The sequence below is a fragment of the Diorhabda sublineata genome, chromosome 7, assembly GCF_026230105.1.
Source record: "Diorhabda sublineata isolate icDioSubl1.1 chromosome 7, icDioSubl1.1, whole genome shotgun sequence".
In the NCBI taxonomy this organism is placed as follows: domain Eukaryota; kingdom Metazoa; phylum Arthropoda; class Insecta; order Coleoptera; family Chrysomelidae; genus Diorhabda; species Diorhabda sublineata.
The window spans coordinates 9,490,077-9,510,752 of record NC_079480.1 but is presented as its reverse complement, the minus strand read 5'-3'; the positions used below and the strand labels follow the sequence as shown (position 1 = coordinate 9,510,752).

Here is a 20,676-nt window from a genome sequence, read left to right as displayed (position 1 = left end):
GTACTACCTACACTTGATAAAAAGAAAGAATATTACAATAAAATCAATGCCAAACTATGAAAGTGACTTAAATATTCGTTGGGTCACTTTGTGGTCCCTTTGCATACTTAATGAGGTTTTATTACTCTATACTTTTCTGAAATAAACTATAAATATACAAATTGTTCTCGTTTCACCATTTAGCAATGACTCAACAAGGTAATAATTTCGTCTTTAACATTTTATGGCATAGTGTTATGCTATGCATTTCGTATCTAAAATTCGGGCTTTTAAATCACGGATATTAACAAGCCTATTGGAGTAAATTTTTAATTCAAACTAACTATTGATCTAGCTATTCTACCTTTCTAAAAAATACTGGTGCTCACCTATAGGAAAATATTTTTTTATATAAAAAGCAAGCAGAGGGTAAACCTTATTACACTCGAGTAGTTCGAATGGTGCCTGTCGTGTGGAGATGCCTGTGGATATTATTTTACTAATCGATAGCATTGTTAGATTAATTTGGTATTCCATTCAACTATTCCTATATATACTTCCAAATATTTATTTTTTGCACATGACACAATAATTTATTGAGACATCATAAAACGCTCCACATTTGAACTGTATAAAATTTCTTATCTACCTTATATAATTAAAAATAATACTCGAAACATTTTAAAAGAAAAACTCGAGTTTGAAGGAAAATAGTTTGTTTAACATTTTATCTCTGTTGATAAATAACATAAAGTCACTTTTTATGAAATAGCTTTCATTTCTCGGAAAATAATTAGTATTTTTTTCCGGATATTGTGTAAACACATAAGAAAAGGTAGAAATTTAATTTTAGAATATTTTGTAACACAATAAAGCTACATTTCCTTTAAGTTCTGCATCACAGAGACGAAACCTGTCCAGGCCTCAGTCATTGAATTTCTAAATTACCATATTTCTAATTTGGGGGCCATCATAAATAACTGGCTTGAATATTGTCCATAGTGAGCTGAAGAAATTGTTGGCAAGTATAAGAAAAGCAGTTGTATATGAAATGGTGGAAAGATAATTTTGTCACGAACTACTAATGAATTCTGAATTATATTTGTTTTCCAGGATTCATAATTCTTCTTCTTACCAAAGGCTGAAATGTTCCAAAGACATATAAAAAAGGAAAACTTAGTGTAACCAATTTATTGACTATTTTTAAATCGACCCAAATTTGCCATTTATGTTGATTATATTTTATTCCGTTAAAGACTAGCTAAATGTCACAATATTCTTCCTTTAACTTTATACTGTGGACAATAGCACCTCTTCAATTCCATTATACAATAGAATATATTTTAGGCTGTTAGGTTTTGACCTGTAAATGAAAAGACGCTAGTCGTTTGGTTCGTATTAGTTCGTATTGTCTAAAGCCCATTTTTGTCAAGATATTTTACATTTGAACAAAAAGTAATACCTTTTTCTTCGGAAAAATAACACCATAAATCCTTATCTCTTTCTTGATAAAAATTTATTTTAGTGTCAAAAGAAAGCTGTCTTGATAACATTTCATTTAAATATCATTCAAGATCATTGTAATTCATTTTGGAAAAAAGCATTTAAGCTTATTTAATACACCTTCAAAATCAGCTCGATTTTGTAATGAGTTAGGTCCTCAAGTCTTCTTCTAATGGTTCAAGTATATTTTTAGGCAGGTGAGTGCCTCATTGGACGTTGAACACAATTAGTACTTGGATACTGCCATTTCTCACTTCTCAATTTTCCATAATCTTAACACGATGAAATTGATAAACACTCCCCAGGGCCCAAAAATGTTTTTACATTCCATATGGGATGGGAATCCAAGGAAAAATAATAAAAAGTACAACAAATGATGTTTTTTTGTGTTTATTATACAAGTTTGGAGTTGGTGTTTATTGGGGACTTTGGGAAAAATAGGACTACCCATAGACTTTGTACAAAAGAAGCAAAGAAAACAATAAAGGAATAACAATACTAAAATGGAAGGATAATGATGCTTTCTACAAAGTATGCTGATGAGACAATAAGCATTGACAGTCCATCAGGAATAATTGTAAAACCTTAGGCCGTGGTCGAATGCAGCAAAGGCAAATCTTCTATAGATCTGTCTGAACAAATGGCAAGTTACAACGCTTCTTTGAGGAGGATGTTGAAGGGACATTGCTACTGAGCTGTTATTCGGTACAGAAATGGTAAATGTCCATATTCTTTATAAAATAATAACAGAAAAGAATATAGCAATTACTAATTCACTAATCACTGTATCAAAGAAGTTACTGACGAAAGAATCTACTGCTTTTGCTGATTAAAAAACAACAAAAAAGAACCATTGCCTAATGAAGAAAAATGGTCACAAGGTAAGAGGAGATTGTGTAAGATAATGTTTCAAGGACCTAGGATAGTTCAACCAAACTGTAAAACATATTTAAATATGGTCCATTGGGCCGCGGAAAGGTTCGAAATAAACTACATTGTACGGTCCATAAGACCGCTCTGGGCAGTGAGGAAAGTGCAGTTGCGGGCGTACGGACCGCACGGGAGCTCATAGGTAAACATCCCACGCATGATATACAAACACAATTGGGAGCTCTAGATTTCTCATTTTTTTCCAAAAGCATCCCTAAATACTCAAAATGGGTATTTCTTATTAACTTTATAACTTTTATACTATCAGGATTGTTTAAACAACGTTTTTTGAATTACTCATGACACAAAAACTAGTTACTAATTTTAACAGTAAAATATGCATGTTAACGATTAATATCGCTTAAATGATAAAATTAAAATAACTAGCTTTTCAAAAAATTTTGAGGGTAGATTTCTCAAAAATAAGTCATAAGTGAACATTATCAAACGCTAAATACGCGGCAACAGACAAAAAGTTGAATAAATACGAGGGTTACACTTGGGTTTGGAGATATGGCGACACTGATGTGAATATGTCATATCTGACATTACCATCATAAAGTTTGACATTTTCAATGGTGAACGTACTCATTGTATTGTCATACGAGTGCTATTTGAGTTGTTTACAGATACTTGAAATGTCTTCAGATAGCGAATCAGATATTCCATTTGAGGTAAGAGTACGATTAGGCAAAGGCTGCAATGGGTAGTTTAATACTTGAGGTACGCCCTGGCCTAGAGATACCATCTCAGATCGATGAATCTAGAAATCTGACTTTGAGAACTTCTACAGTGAACGAGAGGTTCAGAGAAGCTGGCCTTTTTGAAAGGGTTGCAGTGAAGAAACCTCTTTCAAGACGCCAAAATAAAATAAAGAGATTGCAGAGCTAAAGAAAAAAACGTGAACGTATGAAGAGTTGGGGTGAGGGATAAATAAAAGTTTGAGGTTTTGATGAGGCTATAAAATAAAATTTAAGGAAAATGTAGTACGTTCTGGCCAGTGCCTGATCGACAGAAAATGTATCTTCCAGCATGACAACGATCCCATGCATTCCTCGAAGCTGTGCAAAGAGTATTTGAAGGAATTGGAAAAGGAGAATTTACTGATAGTAATGATTTGATCGTCACAGATGCCCGACCTCAATTCGATTGAGTTGTGGGTTGATTGGACAGGAAAGTCAGAAAGTCTTGTCCTATTTCCACTTCACATCAATGAATAAAACCAAATAGACGACAAATATTTGTTCAAATTGTTATAGAGAATGCCAAAATTGTGCACCGAAAAAAAGTAAAAAGGGGTTACATCGACTAATCAAAAATTTAAATATGTGACAATTACAGACAGTAGTTTTATTATTACTATATTCTTATCTATACATGGTCTTTAAAATATAAATATCAAAATCGATTGTATCGTTTTTATTTATTGTGTATCACGTAAACTATAGGGTGGGCAAAAGCTTCAAACAGGTAGTGCAAATAATTATGTCAACTATTAACATTTCACTATTCATTAGTCTCTAGAAGTGTAAACGTTGGTATCATTATTTTAATTTCTTTATTTTCGCACAAACTTTCAATTTTCCAACTTCGTGAAATAGATTGTAATTGGAGCAATTAGACACGATTTGATAAAACAAAAATAAGAAATTCCTGTCATAGTTGGATAGATACTGTTACTGGGGAATTCAGATCATGTTGTTTGTTAAGTAAGAACAAGTAATAATATATAAAACGCAATTTGTAAGACTATAATTGCAAGGACGGTGGATGTTGGTCTAGTACTTGTCGTTTGAACTTCAATCCGGAAATATCGTTTGAACAACTACAAGATTTTACTTAAAATAATAAACTTTTTCCTGCAGGCTAATTTGACAATGAAATTAAACATTTGACACTCGTGGTGGTTAGTGGTTATTGGTTTAATTTTATTATTTGTGAAAAATTATCTGCAGTAAACATCTAGACATAACCTTATGTAGTAATTTTATTTTGGGAGAAATAAAAACGTAAATTACGTGTAAAGAAAAACATTATGATAAAAATTCGAAATTGTTGTATTAATAAAAACAGCGTATCTAAAATAATTAATTAGGATATTGCTCTGGTAATAAATTAAGCTTTTCAATAACGTTTCGTTTCAAACCAACAAAATAATTTTTACAGTTGCGTTACCAGTTCAGGTATTGAATAAGAAAGCTCTATTGCGCCCTAAGTTTTCATTAAGAAAAGTGTAATTGTATATGTAGGAATATTTTCCCACGCACAATCAAAACTAAATCCAACACAATGTAATGTCTTTACCATTTACTAGATTTTATTTCAACGTTTCAAATTAACAGTTTCGTTTGTTTTCAAAATTCTATTTATAGTAGCCTTTTTGTTGATCCTACAAAAATTCAGTTTTTGCTATGTTGAAATATTTTTACTGTTTTATTAAAATATAATTTGTGTATGATTATTTTAACACGTTATTTTCTATTGTTTAATTTATTTATCGTTTAACCAGTTGAGTATTTAGCGTTTATGTACGACATTCTTTATTTCTGACCTATATGATTGTACATTAACATTTTATACGAATTTACTTTATCTACTCTTGTTGGTTTTGAATCATCAAAAATTTTCTAACACTCTTGTATCTTAGATTCGGCAGTGGAAATTTCCTTCCTCATACTTTATTTAACATTTTTTTATAATAAAACATATAGTTGTATAAAATCGTGGATGTTTGCTAGTCCATACTTATTCTTCTGGCTCTCGATAGATATTTTTGAAAATAAATGTGGTATTAATTAAAAGTGGCTAACAAATAGCAAAAGATACGGTGTAAACAGGTCAAATGATATAATGATTAACCCAATCTAACTATGTTCTCGTAGATATTTAATTGCGACTACAATGGTACGAGAACGCTTATTCAAATGGTGGCAAATGCTATAAAGAGAGATGCAGGATTCACGCGATTTGTACGAAGTTGAAAATTAGTAAAATATTTGAAAAAATTATAATTCTTTTATTAATCCACTTAAATTTTATTGAAATTACTCCATATTTTATATTTTTTAGGGTTTTTTCAGTAATTAAAATTTAATGAATTTGGAAAAATTCGAATAATTCTAAAATATCTATCAAAACTTCTTCAGATGATATTTAGTGATATGTAGCAATTATAAAATTTTCTCCGAATCGCATGTGTGATATTGTTTTATTGACAAAATACATTTTTGGAAGAATTTTTTACGTAGCCGTTTTCATACTGTACTGTAAAGTCGACTTTACAGTACTAATTTCAGTCCGGAAAATGACATTTTACGGCATCCTTGTAATTTAAAGTACTTTTAAATTCTCCCAATCCCAATTAGAAATAAAAAATCAATTAACATCAATAACTAAACTTTTATTCTAATTTTTGAATGTAGGAATAACTGGATGTACTTCTTTATTTTCAATAATGCTGGAAGATGAGTAGTTTTGGCTTAATACTTGTACAAAAGTTTCACGCCTTTGTATCATTCTTGCTATTTTTTTTTGCTCTCGACGGTATCTTCCACATCTTTTATCGAAATTTACAAAATAGAGCTGTAAATTTTACTTGAATTATATAGGTCTTTTTTATCATTGATAAATTTCTTTCCTATTTTTTTTTTTCGTGTATTAGATTCCATTTCAAGAATTTATGAATCTTTATAACTGAATTTATAGTTTTTCTATATTGCGGGGTTCATTAATGCAGTTTTATTTTTTTTATCGAATTCATGATCTTTTAGTCTATTGTCTAAATACTTAGATTTCTGCCCTATGTAATACAAGGTATTTGATATATAATATTACTTCTTTTGTTTTTAAGTGTTTTAGATTTTAGTTTAGTGAAATATTTGGATAATGTCCTTTATGACTTATAATAATGACATATTTATTGAAATAATTCGATAGTTGTTGCGAAAGTCCTTAGTTTTTGTTTTGTTTCTTAATTAATTATAGAATCTGTTATCCTTGAATATGTTGTTTATCATTTTTTCCGGATAATTATTTTCTTTCAATGCTGTTTCTGTTTTTTGAATAGCTAAGCATCCAAATTCAGGATTTGATAGTTGTATAGATCTATCAGCCAAACTAAAATTAAGATAGAAACAAATATAGGGGGTTTCGTGGGTTATAAATCGATCTAGCTAGGATTCATTTCTAGAAAATGTTGTTTCATTCGGGTTTTCAATAGCGTGTTCAATAAAAGCGTGTTTTTCAGTTTTTTCTGCTATTCACTTTTCAGTTTCATATGCTATGATAGCGTGTTTTTTGGTTTTTTCAAACTATATTTATTGCAATATCATTCGTTGGAAAATTTCTATCATCATTACACTGTTTTTTGATATTGTTTATTCATTACCTTATATGTTACAATCGTTTAAGCTTTAACAATTTTATAATACTTATCATACCTTCTCCTAGTTCTCGTGATATTCTTCTTATCACGAATATAACAACCCCGATGGTCGATTAATCAAGATATATAATAAGTAACAAAATAGACAGCTTATACGAAAATTTGGAAAGTGTACTATGATTAAAATAAATAATTGACACGAGTTAACCAATCGAAGTTTATGAGATAAAAAAATTTATTTTCCTTTTTATATTTCGGCTGTGTAAAATGATTTCCTATGATTGCCGAATCATTTTAAGGAAAACTGAAACCCGTCGATTTTTATTCTTAAAAAGGCTCTTCGTCCCATATTTTTTTCTCAAAACCTGTAAGAGTTATCGAAAAACTTTAATTACAAAAGTTCTTTGTATTTAAAGGAATTTTTAGATTATTGACCTTTGGATTATACATGATGTTCCAATTTTTCTGTATCGACTTCATCTTTGAAATTTTCAATGGCACACTCTATATTTTATTGCGTTTTTTGATTTAGTGGTAAAAACGAAGATAACTTTCATAAGACTGACCTAATTGATTTCCGCACTGCTTATAGGAGGTTATTGAGTCAATTATATTTGGAAAATTCCGCAAAATAAAAATTAGGCTAACTGGCATTATTTGCAAAATGAATTTTTAAGCAAAAACCTTAGGTCTATTGAATATTCGTGATTTTCGAGCCTAGAATCATCTTTTTTACTGTATGAGTTTAGAATTTTGTAAATAACAAAATCTCATGTTTTTTAAATGGTACACTCGAGTACGGTAATTGATTTGTCTATTGTCACAATTATTATTGATGAAATTTCAACAGATTTCTTGATAAATCATATGAAGTAGTTATTACCACCCAAAAATCAATTTTGTGAAGGCCGGTAATGGTAATGAAATGTCTTATCTACCTACTTTTTACCTTTTTCTAAAGAACTAGATATTTAGACAAAATCAATTAATTTTCTGTCAAGATATTAATAGTATTGTTGTAGCGGACGTATTTAAAAAGTCTTTTTATCTATCAACATGAAGCTGTCTGAAACCCAAAGAATTGAAATTCTAATAATGATTGGATGGGGAGATTAAACCCGTACGTAGAAAGAAGTATGTACAATAAATACCCTAACCGAGAATCAATTTTACAAACCACTGTAAGCAAAATTGAGAAGAAATTAACGGATCATGTCAAAAACCTCCATAAAGGTAGTAGGAAAGCAATATCTGAAAACAAACAACTAGATGTTCGTGTTTGTTAGTTTTTTAAGATAAGTCTAATACCAGTTCATGGCAAACTAAAGAAGGAAAAGTGGCATCCCTACCAAGTAAGTTTAGTACAAGAACTTATGGAAGAAGATTTTGATAGACAAATTGAATTTTATGAAATTAGAATGGAGCACAATCAGCAGCACACATAGAAATCCGATATTTTCAAAAAAATACTAAAAGGTCATCAGACTTGTCGATACTGGGCTTCAGGAAATTCACTCTGGATACAAGAATACCGTACTCAATACTCAATAAAAGTTAATGTTTGGGCGTCAATAATAGATATTAGAATTGGACCATACTTTTTTGAAGAAACTTTAACAGATCCCCCTTCATAACTTCTTGCTCCCCGGATTGAACCGGTTGTTTCTAAACAGAAATGATACACAGCTGCAGAAAGATAGTGCGCCTTCACAATATGCTGTCTTCGTACGCAATTACTTGAATAACATCTTTCCAAAATCGATAGATAGGTCGAAAAGGAACAATAAAATGACCGCCTTTATTTGACTCCTCTTTATTTCTTTTTATGGAGATATTTGAATAGTAACGTGTACCAAAATAGTTTAGGTTTCGTTGTTTTCAATGAATAATTTCATTTTTGTAGAAATAATAATTTATTAATTTTTTGAACAAATACAAACATCAATTACTCAGAAATATTGATATGGCTGAATATTTCATTGCATAATATTGCATATGTATGAAATGATACTTAACTTTTTATACTTATTGGTTCTAGGCTGCTCCAGTCAAGAGACAAAATTCAGATGCCAGTTCCACAAAAAATTCGACGCCCTCAGTAAAAAGATCAAGAGGCTCTCCTCGTTTTAATGAGAATGGAATCAGTGATGTTGGTACCGAAATTTTGAATCGCCCTTCAATTTTGGACGCTCCGGTAAGTAAAAATAGTACCTTTATTATACAAGAAACTGATTTCATATGTTCTTTTCTGATGATCTAGAGCAAATGATTTTGATTCAGGTTTTTTTGGCGAAAATCAGCAGTAGGCATTTTTTGTTTATTTCATAACTTCTTGATATGAAATGATGTCAAAGTATAATATTTAATTAAAATTGAGAAAATGATATCTAAATATTTAATTGAAAATCGTTGTGTCATAGGTTTAATAAAAACATTGAGCAATCGTCTGGTTGATGATTACGAGGTTATCGTTGCCGGCAACATAGCGTGTGCTGTTATAATATAGTTTTCATTTATTACTTACGTATATATAGAACAATTTTATTTTCATATAAGAATCAAGTTAATAAACCTTTTATAGGTTAAGGTTTTACATTATTACATAATCACGTTAAAAATCAAAAGCATAATAAATTTAATCACTATAAAATATTAAACTAAGTTGAATTTAAATCATACTTACATTATAATGATTCTAACAACAAAAATAATTACATCTCGCAAGCTCGTCAAAACGACCAACACTTTCAAACCATTTTTGTTTGTAGTGTATTCGAATTTCTTGGCATCATAAAGAAAAAACTTTATCAGATCTTTTACATTCTGGTGCAAACTCGATTTATATACCATTTTCAAATTATTCAAAGTTTGATAATAATAATTATTTTAGAATAACCGATAGAATAATTCATGATGTAAAGACTACAAGATATGCTCTTCCCGAGAGCTCATTTTCGACTCGTTCTGCGCATCTCTCAAGACCCAAAACGACGCGCCAATTTGGGAGCAAAATCTCATTGGCTGCTTCCCAGCTGATGCGCAATAGCACACCTTGTAGTCTTTACATCATGGAATAACTGTCGTATTTACTTTATATCATATGTTCAGTGTTTATTTTACACCTATGACGTCACGCAATATGGCGGCCTTACTAAAATGTTTAAACTACCTACAAAATTTTTGAATTTTGAATTATAACAAAAGTTTATATGAACTAACCAAAACTATATTGTTTTATTTATGTTTGTATAAAAAAGTATAGTTTTTCACCAAACTATCGTTTTCAGGATTCTCCTGCTGTTGACCTGAATACATTTTCTGAATTGCTGAAAACAAAAGACATCTTAGCTTCAGATCTTACATTCGGATTTATTGGATTGGGCACTATAGGAATGGGCATAGTGAAGAATTTGATCAATTCTGGGCACAAAGTGAATCTGTACAACCGGACACTCAAAAAGGTGAGTACCAAAATTATTTTTTTATTAATAGATGTAAGAAGGATGAACATAATTCAACGTCCAAAGTTAAGGTTATAGAAATAATGACTGAACACAAAAGAGCAAAACTTTTAAAAAGTTGAAGTTATAAGGTGTTTGTCTAGGAAACTGAACAGATAATCATATGAGGGGTCTCCAATTAGTGGGAACTTAATAAAACCATATCTTCAAAATTACTGGTATATTTTTAATGTACACATTTAACAACCACTAACAGTATCTGACATGTCGAAACTGATCTACAAACTGTTGGCGACCGTAGTACGTATGCTTGATAACGATATATAATGGTGAATAAAAGTGACAGATATAAGGTTTGTTATATTGTAACATCTCGTTTCTAACAGTACTTGTTTGTTAATCCACTCGAATTACACGTTTTTGATTTATCATTGCCTAGAATTAACCTTCTGGTTCAACATTCGTCTCAAAAGTTAAACATTAAAGACCTGCAAATCGGTTTCACTTATAGAGGTATGGTACTTACCCCGGTGTCTCATATGTCTCATTTACAGAGGGATCCATTAATGAAGATTAGAATATAGGTTATTTCAGTTATAAAGTTGCGATTATTAAATAGAATAACGTGTTATGTAATAAATGATTTTTATTCAAAATAAATTACAAATACAATAAACAAAAATAGTAAACCACGTTTTTTTATGAATAGTACAAATATGAAAACAAAATTATCAGCAAACAAGACTCGTGCGATGTTATGAATTTTATCAAATATGCTTAATTTTATCAAATATGCTTCGGTAACCATTTGATTTCATTTCAAAATAATTGTGCTAATAGACCTGGGTAGAATTCATTGAAAATGATAAAAAAATGAAAAAAAAAATGATAGTTGGATTAAACCCATTTAAAAAGAGGAGAATATAATAAAAATAGATAAAATAATTTACTAGCGATCAGAGGTCGGGAAGGGGAAGTGGGTGAGTTTTTAAGGGTGAAAAGTGATTTATCTCGATTTCCGAGAAAACTGCAGGGCCTATAGAAAAAATTCAAATGGTAAAATTGTAGGTAATAAAAAACTACAACTTTTGTATTCATACTTTTTTCACTTACCTCTTACAAAAAAAAACATTTTTTTGACGGTGGAAACTTATCTTTTTATGTCCGAAACACTCTAATTTATTTGTTTTAAAATCTTCATTTTATATGGAATCAATATCGAAAAAGTACCCAAAAATTACCCGTCAAAATATTAGCCATTTTTCAAGGGCCATTGAGATCTTTGTCGAAGTCTCTACTTTCTGATTGTACAAAAAATATTATCATCAACATAGAAAATTTCTCCAGAAAAGGCATAAGAAACAAAAAAAAACTCGCATCCGTAAATTTTTTTCAATCATTATCTACAATTTTTAGTTGTTTATTGAAATTTTACACTCTAATTACTCATGTTCATTAATGTAACATGGAATTTCATGTTTAGAAAGTGAAATATCAATGAATAGCTAAAAATTGTACATAATAATTGAAAAAAATTATCGGTTGCGAATTTTTTTTTTGTTTTTTTATGGCCTTTCTGGAGAAATTCACTATGGTGATGGTAGTATTTTTTAACATCATCAGAAAGTAGAGATTTCGATGAACAAAAAACAGAAATAAAGTGAAAAAATTAATATTTCAAATCAACTAAATGAGAGTGTGTTCGGAACAAGTTTCGCGAAAAAAAATGTTTTTTGTAAAAGATAAAAAAAGTCAAAAACTTGAAACTTTCCGACTTTTTTCTATAGGACTTGTAGTTTTGCCGGAAATCGAGATAAACCGTTTTGTAATCTTAAAAACTCACCCCCTTCCACTTCTCGACCTAAGATCACCGGTAAAATATTTTCCATTTCATTTTTATTATATTTTCCCATTTTTCCCAATGAGTTCCATTCTACCATTTATTTTTTAGTTTCAAAAATTATCGAGCTGGTCTTAAAGTTCTTAGAGTTTTTACTGCTTCGCGTTTAGAAATTTTTACTAAATTTACTTCCGTGCCTATTTATGCATGTTCATTTTCTAATGAAGAAGACGAGAAGGCATGAATAATGTCGCTTGCAGCAAGTTCTCCTGAAACTATTAAAACGTCGTCGATGATTAGAAAATGAATGTTGCCTGTTGATTATTCTCGTTGCTGATGGCTAGGTTCCAATATTCAGGATCAATTGCTAAATTTTCGTCCTTCTCTTATAAGCTTTCAGATACAGTTACTTCAGATTTGAATCCATATTTCTAAAGCAGTTTGCTGTAGAAGTTTTGGTCACAGGAAAGCTTTCCTAGCAAACCTCAACGCCCGAAAAACATTGATTTGTAGGTACTGATTGCCCTCTATAAATTTAATAACATGTTGAACACCTTCTTTTCTGTAATAAACTTTGAAATTGTTGATACCTTGTAACCTGACTTTACCGGTTAGGGACTCTTCCTCAGGATATAGTATCAATCTTAGTTAAAGTATATGAATAACTTAGAAGGTGTGAACGATTGATATGAAATTGGACGCCACCAGGTTTTTAATGAACGAAGTTAGAAGTGAATAAAAAAGGTGGAAAAGCTGGAAACACATTTTGAATTAAATTAATAAAATTTAAATAAATTATCTCTGGACACGATTCTCCAAATTAATATTTAAAGAACAATAAAAAAGGTTTTAGTAAAAAATAAATTTATTAGAAAGTAATAAAATTCACATCAACTGCGTAACCAAGAGAGCACGACAAATTTCTATATATTTAAGATAAGAACTGGGACTTATGTATGAAATGCCGGAATTGTTAAGCTCTCAATTGAATTCCAAGTTTTTGGAGTTGAATTTGGTGTGTTGATAATGTTGGTGTACTGGTTAAATCTTTGATGGTAGTCAGACCCCAACCTGCCAGCTGTAGAACGGCGAAAAAAAAAATGAGGAAGGAAACGGGAACACAGATAAAATTTGCTAAAGAAGGAACGAGTAGGTTTAACAGATATGAATAAAAAGGAGCTTGTTTTCTAATATATGAAAAATTGAATTTATATATATTTTTAAATATAGTTGTACAGGTACCTATTCTATTCTATCCGTCCTGTTCCCTAAATAAATAGAAAATACAAATTTACACGAAAATAAGTATACAAAATTGACTTATAATTGAAGATAATTGGAGTTTTGTGAGCATTATATATAAAAAGCGAAGTTAAAAATATTTTAGAAAAACTTACCATCAGCGAATACAGAGTGGTATCACCACACATTTTACTAAATTTACTTTGATTTTAAACTTCAATTGTAGAATGTAAATATGGGACGTTTTAGAAATGATACGAAGATTTTATTGCATTATTTGAATGGAGTGGAAGGTTCATAACAAATTCATTTCTTCAACAACCTCAAACTTTGTAAAACCATAATTTGGATACAAATATATATAAGAAGTTATTAAGAATTGTACTTAATATAACAAGCGAAGATAATTTCAGTAAAATTAAATCCAAAGATGAATTTGTTGCTTCAAAGTTTTATTTGTAACTGAGAAACTAGAACAAAAGTTACATTGTCACACTTTGCTTTGCAATTTTGTAGAGTGTAATCTGTACTCGTCAAAAACTTTATTTCCTGGATAGCATCCCTTATGGACATTCCTCGACTTCAAAGTAGGTTAAAAACAATCATTTTTTGAGCATCTGTTGATAAATTGGCCGTCTCTTTTCAACTGTTTAGCCTATTTCTATGCTAGGCTCTAGTAGGACGTTTACCAAATTTGCAAATCGAGTAGTTGATGGTCTAAAAGACACAGTTGCCACATACTTTATTGTTCACAAAACTTTTATTTAAGACTTATTTGATCTTTAATACTTTGACCTTGCACATCTCACAACTAACTACTAAAAGTACTTACCGTATGTTTATGGAAACCTTTCTCCACAAATTGCCTTGAAATATATACCATTACTTTTTTTAAACCCTTCCAACCATCCAATGCTCTTGTTCAATTATGAATATCGAGTGATTTCTTTAATCATTGGTAGAAATTACTCTGTTAGTGATCAGAAGCAACTTTTGTTGCTTGGGCGTGAATATATTAATTATTATTTATTTATTCAAGACTATGTTGAAGTTTTGTATCACATTCGCTGCTCAACGTTTCGTTCATAACAATCAAAACGAAAAAATTCAAATACCCGCTTTGAATTGATTGGCCAGAAGAACAATATGGCCAATGGAAATGGAAATACCTCTCCCTGCGCGAGAACACACCTTGTAGTCTTTACACCATCAAAATTTCTGTCTCATTAGAAATAATCGTTATGACTAATATTCCAAAGGTCGGCATTTTACGAATTGGTAATTAAAAAAGAAATTTAAGTTTGTATTTAATTTATAAGGTTTACATCGATATATTTACCAAAACTCTTTTGATAAAAATATTGTTATATAGGGTGAATAAGTTACAAAATTCAAAATTAATATTAGCCATTAGGTTTATTACAGGATACCTGAGTTTTTTCAGGATGACTTGAATTTTATATGAATAGTGACATATTTATATAGTTCATAAAAGTGAAGTAATATTTTGTCTTATCAAATGGGTGTCTTCTTAACTAAATTAGCCTAGATTAGTTCCATGCATAAACAAAATTTTGCGTCACCATAGCAACGAACAATGTTTGACGTCAAAAAAGTAAACCAGAGTTACGCAATAAATTAAAAGAAGAAAGATGCCCAGCGAAATTGTGAAGATCGAAAAAAGTACCTGTATTTAAAAGGGTTAAGAGGTAAGCAGATTTACGAAGAAATGCTTAATACCCTTGGTGATCAATGTCCTTCGTATGCGACCATGAAAAATTGGACTGCAAGCTTCAAAAGAGGTCCCTGCACACAAATCTCATGTTGCCATGCAAAAAATTCGTGATTTATGGTTTGAATTACTAGAACACCCTCCATCTCTTTTCTCATCTGAAAAAAAGTTCAAAAGGTCGTAAATTTTCTTCCAACGAGGAGGTAATCAAAGCTGTGGAGGTCTGGTTTGCAGAGCAAGAAGAAACATTTTTTTTTAAAGGTCTAGAGACGTTGCAGGTTCGCTCTAATAAATGTATCCAATTAATAGGAGAATATGTTGAGTTATAAAATATTTTGACATTGAAATTTTGTTTGGTTCTATAGTAGGCTAAGAATTTTTCAATATATCGTCGTACTTCCTATACCAGCATTAACTGGTAATTTCTGGATGTAATTGTGTATATCTTGTTGATTTCTAGATGCAATATTCGTACCAAAAGTGCTTCCAAATTATTTCAACTTAATTTTTGTTTGATTAATACTTTCTTCCACAGTTATGTTGTTATTTATTGGCAGTCCGCTTTTGATGACTTCGTTTGCTAGATTGTTTACACTTTATAAACTTATTTATATTAGAACCCTCAACCGATAAGACTTCGTCTTAAAAAACATTTAGCAGTATTATCATTTTTAGGAGCGTCATTAGATTCACACTCGTGTAACGTTAATAGCAGAATATTTGACTAAGACTGTGGAATTGCAGCAGAAGATCTTGCTGTAGAGTTCATCCAATTCGAAATATGAGCTGACTTCGCTAGTATTACTAGTTATTACTAGTTCAATATCTATATTTACCAAATTTCGTTCTCGAGTAAACCAGTCTTCAAATATTTTTTCGGTATGTCTAACACAATTATTCCAAACATTTGCACTACAACTTTCCGACACCTCGTTTCATATAGTCAAGACCTTTTCAACATCATATTTGTCTCTACTAATATACTTATTAAAATATGTCTTGTAGTGGGCCCAAATAAGTTTGATTGCATTAAAATTTCAATGGTGGTGTGGTAGACTTCATGACCATGTTTTCGAAACAATTAGGAATTAACTGTGCTGCGATCCACTTTGTAAATATTTAACTCTCATTTCCCCGTGGTAATCTGATGACGATGATTTAGAGGAAAACACTAAAATGGCAATTTCTACGAATCCTTTTGATAAACTAGCGCAAACAATAATAAAACATTTACCGTTACCGACAACATTATTGTCCAGCAAGAACTTAATTTGTTTCCTTTGGCATATATCCATATTACATCTATAAATATAATAGGGTGCCTAGGAACCTTAAAAACCGGGGGTTCGATGGAAATTTTCTAATAAATCACAAATTTTCAGCTATTTTGAATGAGCGAACCAGGCATAGCATGTTAATAGTATAGTTAAAAAACCTTCCGACTGATGTCGTAACTGCACTCTTACTCTCTCATGTTGTTTTGTACAAGATTAATTTTTGAATTGTGGCTAAGATTTGGTGCAAGGCTACCTACCGATTTGTTTTATTTATTTAAGAACTACGAAGGTAAGTAAGCGAATAATACGTTATATGTATAGTAGGTCAGGGTTTTTTTATTTACACGTTTAAAACATGTTTAAATTTATTTACACGTTTAAAACATGTTTAAAAACATCAACCATTCATTAATATATTACCTAAACTATCCTTCTACTAACAAACTAGTAGACAATAAAAATTTTCCAAAAATTTTGAGCACGTACTTTGAAGTAATTTTTAAAAAGTTCTGTAAAACGATAAAAATAGTTTAAAACAAAAAAAAACACTGTTTTGTTTAAATATAAAAAATATTTTGTTTCAACCTTGTAGGTAGATACCTAGTATTATCATTCTGAACTGCCTACCTAGAATTACGATTTATCTTCAAAAATTGGTGTCTTCCCATGCCGTTTTTATCGGTTTATAAAGGGGTGTTTCTCAATTAAAAGCACATCAACAACAGCTTTATATCTAACAGAGACACACAGTGGGACACTCTAAAAAGAGATAAATTTAGCTCTCCTATTTATAAAATAGACATTTTTAATGAAGATACCAATAGTTTATTCTGCAACCTCAAAAAAGTGCAAGATATCGATTTAGGGCAAGAGCGGCTTTGAAAACATGCATTGGCGTCAAAGATAAGAACATGTTGAACTTTCGCAAGGATTGTAGAAACTGTATGATGTGTACGATTGTGTAACTTTTGGAAAAATGCCCTTTAGTATTTAAATTAACTAAAGCAATAAGTTTCCTTATTCCCAATAAGACTGACAACGGTCTAAAACTATTCATGCAACTGATTTCTGAGCCATTTGACATTTTTTTTACTGCAAACAGATGCAACGCCACTACATTGGAAGAAGCAGACATGGCTTTTAGAGATATTATTCTTACGAATCAAATCACTCTAAATAAGATGAAAAACTATTTCAGATATGATAGATTAGATAGAAATTATCGAAAACAGTAGTTTAAAAAAATGGAGCAACTTCTTCCTACGTCATTGCAACAGCAAAGAGGATTTTCTGTCAATAGGGAGATTTTGATTGAAAACTTAGAAGAAGAATCACGTATATGCAAATATTGGTGTAGTCTAAAAAGATTGGCGGACTAAAAAATGTAGCCAATTTAAAAATTTATAATATTCTCTATGAGGAATGCCTCTTCAATATATTACGCAGCACAAAAAGACAAAAAAGCACAAGATTTGCTGGAAAGTGAAAAAAGAAAACTAAAAAAACTGGAAACAAAAAGGAAAAAATTCTTGGAGACTCAAAAACAGCATGGAGCAATGGAGAAAAAATTAGTTAAATTAAAAAACTAACTTGTTTATTTTATTATACTTGTATTTTCTGAAATAAAATTCATCATAATAAAAGTGTAATTCACAAAATTTCAATCGAAAAAATGTGAAAACCAACGTGGAAAATCCAGAGGAAAAACAGAAATTTTATTTTCAACTTTTACTAGACACCCTGTAATAACTTGTCTTGAAAATACACTATCGCGATTTTCTCTATATTTTCCAAGAAAACATGCTTATTTGCCAGCTAATATTGGTTAGTTCTATCAATGTTCTTATATTCTCTATTTTTTATACTTAAATCCCAAATAAATTTTCCAGTTAAGCTGTTTTCTGAAAATAATTGGTTAATATACCGTTACAAGTATAATCAGTCACTTATTTGATACAATTTTGGAAATTGTACAATATTATAAACACTATGAGTAGTAAAATAAGCATTGAAATCTTCCCGTTTCACGTCATTTCAGTTATTATGAAATGTCAAACGTTTACAAATAGATAATGTATAATATTCATACTTACCGATGTGGAATTAATTAAAATTTTTATAACAATAAACACTTGTTAAATCTGAAAATTCGCTACAAACAACACAGTAAACAAAGCTCCTATCAAATGCAATCCTTAGTATGGTCAGTTATTCACGTTACGTCAATTATATCGTAGTCTCTTTTTATTATTACTACTATCAATTTAAATAAACTAATACGTATGTCTTGTGAAGAAGACAATAGTATATATGTATTTGATAAATCGTAGATTGAGTCATGTGATCGAATGCTTCCATCGTTTCTACTTTAAGTACCTTTTTAGGCCGAAATGTGATTGTAGATGTACTGTCACGTTCGAATTATAGGATTCCCAGTATTCAGAAAAAAATATAATGTACTGAACAAATGTTTAGCTGAAGTACTCTTAGTTAGATGAATAGTTATCTAATGATCTTTTCTCTTACTTGCCAGTCACAGAAATGATGAGTAGGTACATAATCTATAAATAATTTGTGATTAGTACTTGAATTTTTGCCAAAAAAGCTTGTGGTTGGTATATTTTTAATTTTAACAATTTTAAATTAGTTTTGATCAAGCATAATACTTTATCTCATGATGTAAAACATATTTGATTATTATAAATATAATGATTATATATATGATAGAGATTTACAACTAAAATTGTTCAAAATTGTTATATCTATTCTTCAAAACCATTTTTAACACGTTATATTTGATAAACATTATGGAACGGGTTCAATAGTTTATGTAACAATTTGAGATAAGCTAACAAATTAACGCACTGCACATGATAAATGACGATCAAACTCCTGGCTAATATAACAATTGATTTAATGACAACTCAAAAATTTTGAAAATCTTTATAAAAGTTCTTCTTTAATAGATTAATTCTCCTCATAGTCCCAGATTAGGTGTAACATTAAAACCACAAATTTGATACAGGAAAAACTTGCACAAACAGTTGCTGTTAGCCAGGGCGCAACGAAAAACATCGAGTGAAATTGCCCATAAGCACACTCTCTTATTCTTTATTTCTATCGCACAGAATATTCTTTAGATGCCTGGTAATTTTTCAAACCATGAAAATAATCTGCGTTTTCATATTTTTATTAAGAATATGTACAAACTTTTCAAAATATTATTGGATGTCATCACTCCAGTGATCACACTAAGATCTGTGATTGTGCTGTTGGGACATGGAAGAAAACGAGCGCGTTTTAAACTCTTAGGCAAACCTCATAGCTTGCCTAATGACATCAAAGGGTTCAAGCCAAAGCGCTTCAAAGGACATCGGCCTTTGGTAACGTCAAGTGGGGCACGAAGGGCCTATTTGAAGGCCTATGTGCTCAACGGCCCCTTGGCCGCCCACAATGAACTATGAAGATCTGTGATAAAAAATTATATTACTGTGACAGTTGTACGCCATTTGCCAGGGCCGGTCACTACTTAATGTAGTGGAAACTATTGTGTAACGGGTACGCATTTACAAGCCACCTAACGGCGCTGGAGGTAATTTAATGTAGTAGAAACTGTGAAAGATGTGACTTGACAGAAGTAGTCTCACAATAGATAATTTGAGGTTCTAGAATTATTGCAATAGCATAAACGAGGTGTGGCTGTTAAATAACGAGACTGGTGATAAATAAAATTTTATTATGAAATTATGTATATTTATTTATTATCACCTTCGATATATATTTCTCTAACTCTACAAAGATTCACGCCAATCTTCCGTTGTTCAAAACAGTGCAGAAAATCTATTTCTGTCAGTTCTTTTAGGGCGCGCGCCACTTTTTCTTTTCTGTCTTCTGATGCAGATTGATTCGTCACACGTTATTAGCTTCTCTAATAAGTTTGATTTATTTTTAACGTATTCAAAGTGTCAATAGAAATATTTTTCTGAACTTCTTGTTGTTCTATTATGAGTATTTCAGGCAACAGTTTTGCACATCTTTTCGCACGTTGAAATTTTTATGTAGAATTTGTTGCACACATTCATTGTGAATTCCAAAATATTCAGCAATCATACAAATACTTAGCCTACAGTCAGATCGATCAAAATTACCGACTCTATACAAACGCAGACAACGGCTACACTCGTTTGTTACACAGTAGACATCGCATTCGAAATAATAGGATTCTGACTAAACAGGTGATAGACACGTCAGTAAAGCTAGAAGGTCAAGTCGGCAGAATCACTCGTTTAGATCAAAATTTAGTGCTGATAACAGATATTTGGTACTGT

General features: G+C 30.6%; 1 protein-coding gene across 2 annotated transcripts in view; it reads left to right on the top strand.

The window, feature by feature from the left end:
- Positions 1-20,676, top strand: part of LOC130447065 (cytokine-like nuclear factor N-PAC) — a 114,957-nt gene that overhangs the window by 37,342 nt on the left and 56,939 nt on the right. For both annotated transcript variants that reach the window (XM_056783690.1, XM_056783689.1), the window contains 2 exons: positions 8,835-8,990; positions 10,084-10,257. In XM_056783690.1, coding sequence (XP_056639668.1) covers positions 8,835-8,990; positions 10,084-10,257 — 330 coding nt within the window. The remainder of the gene's footprint in view (positions 1-8,834; positions 8,991-10,083; positions 10,258-20,676) is intronic.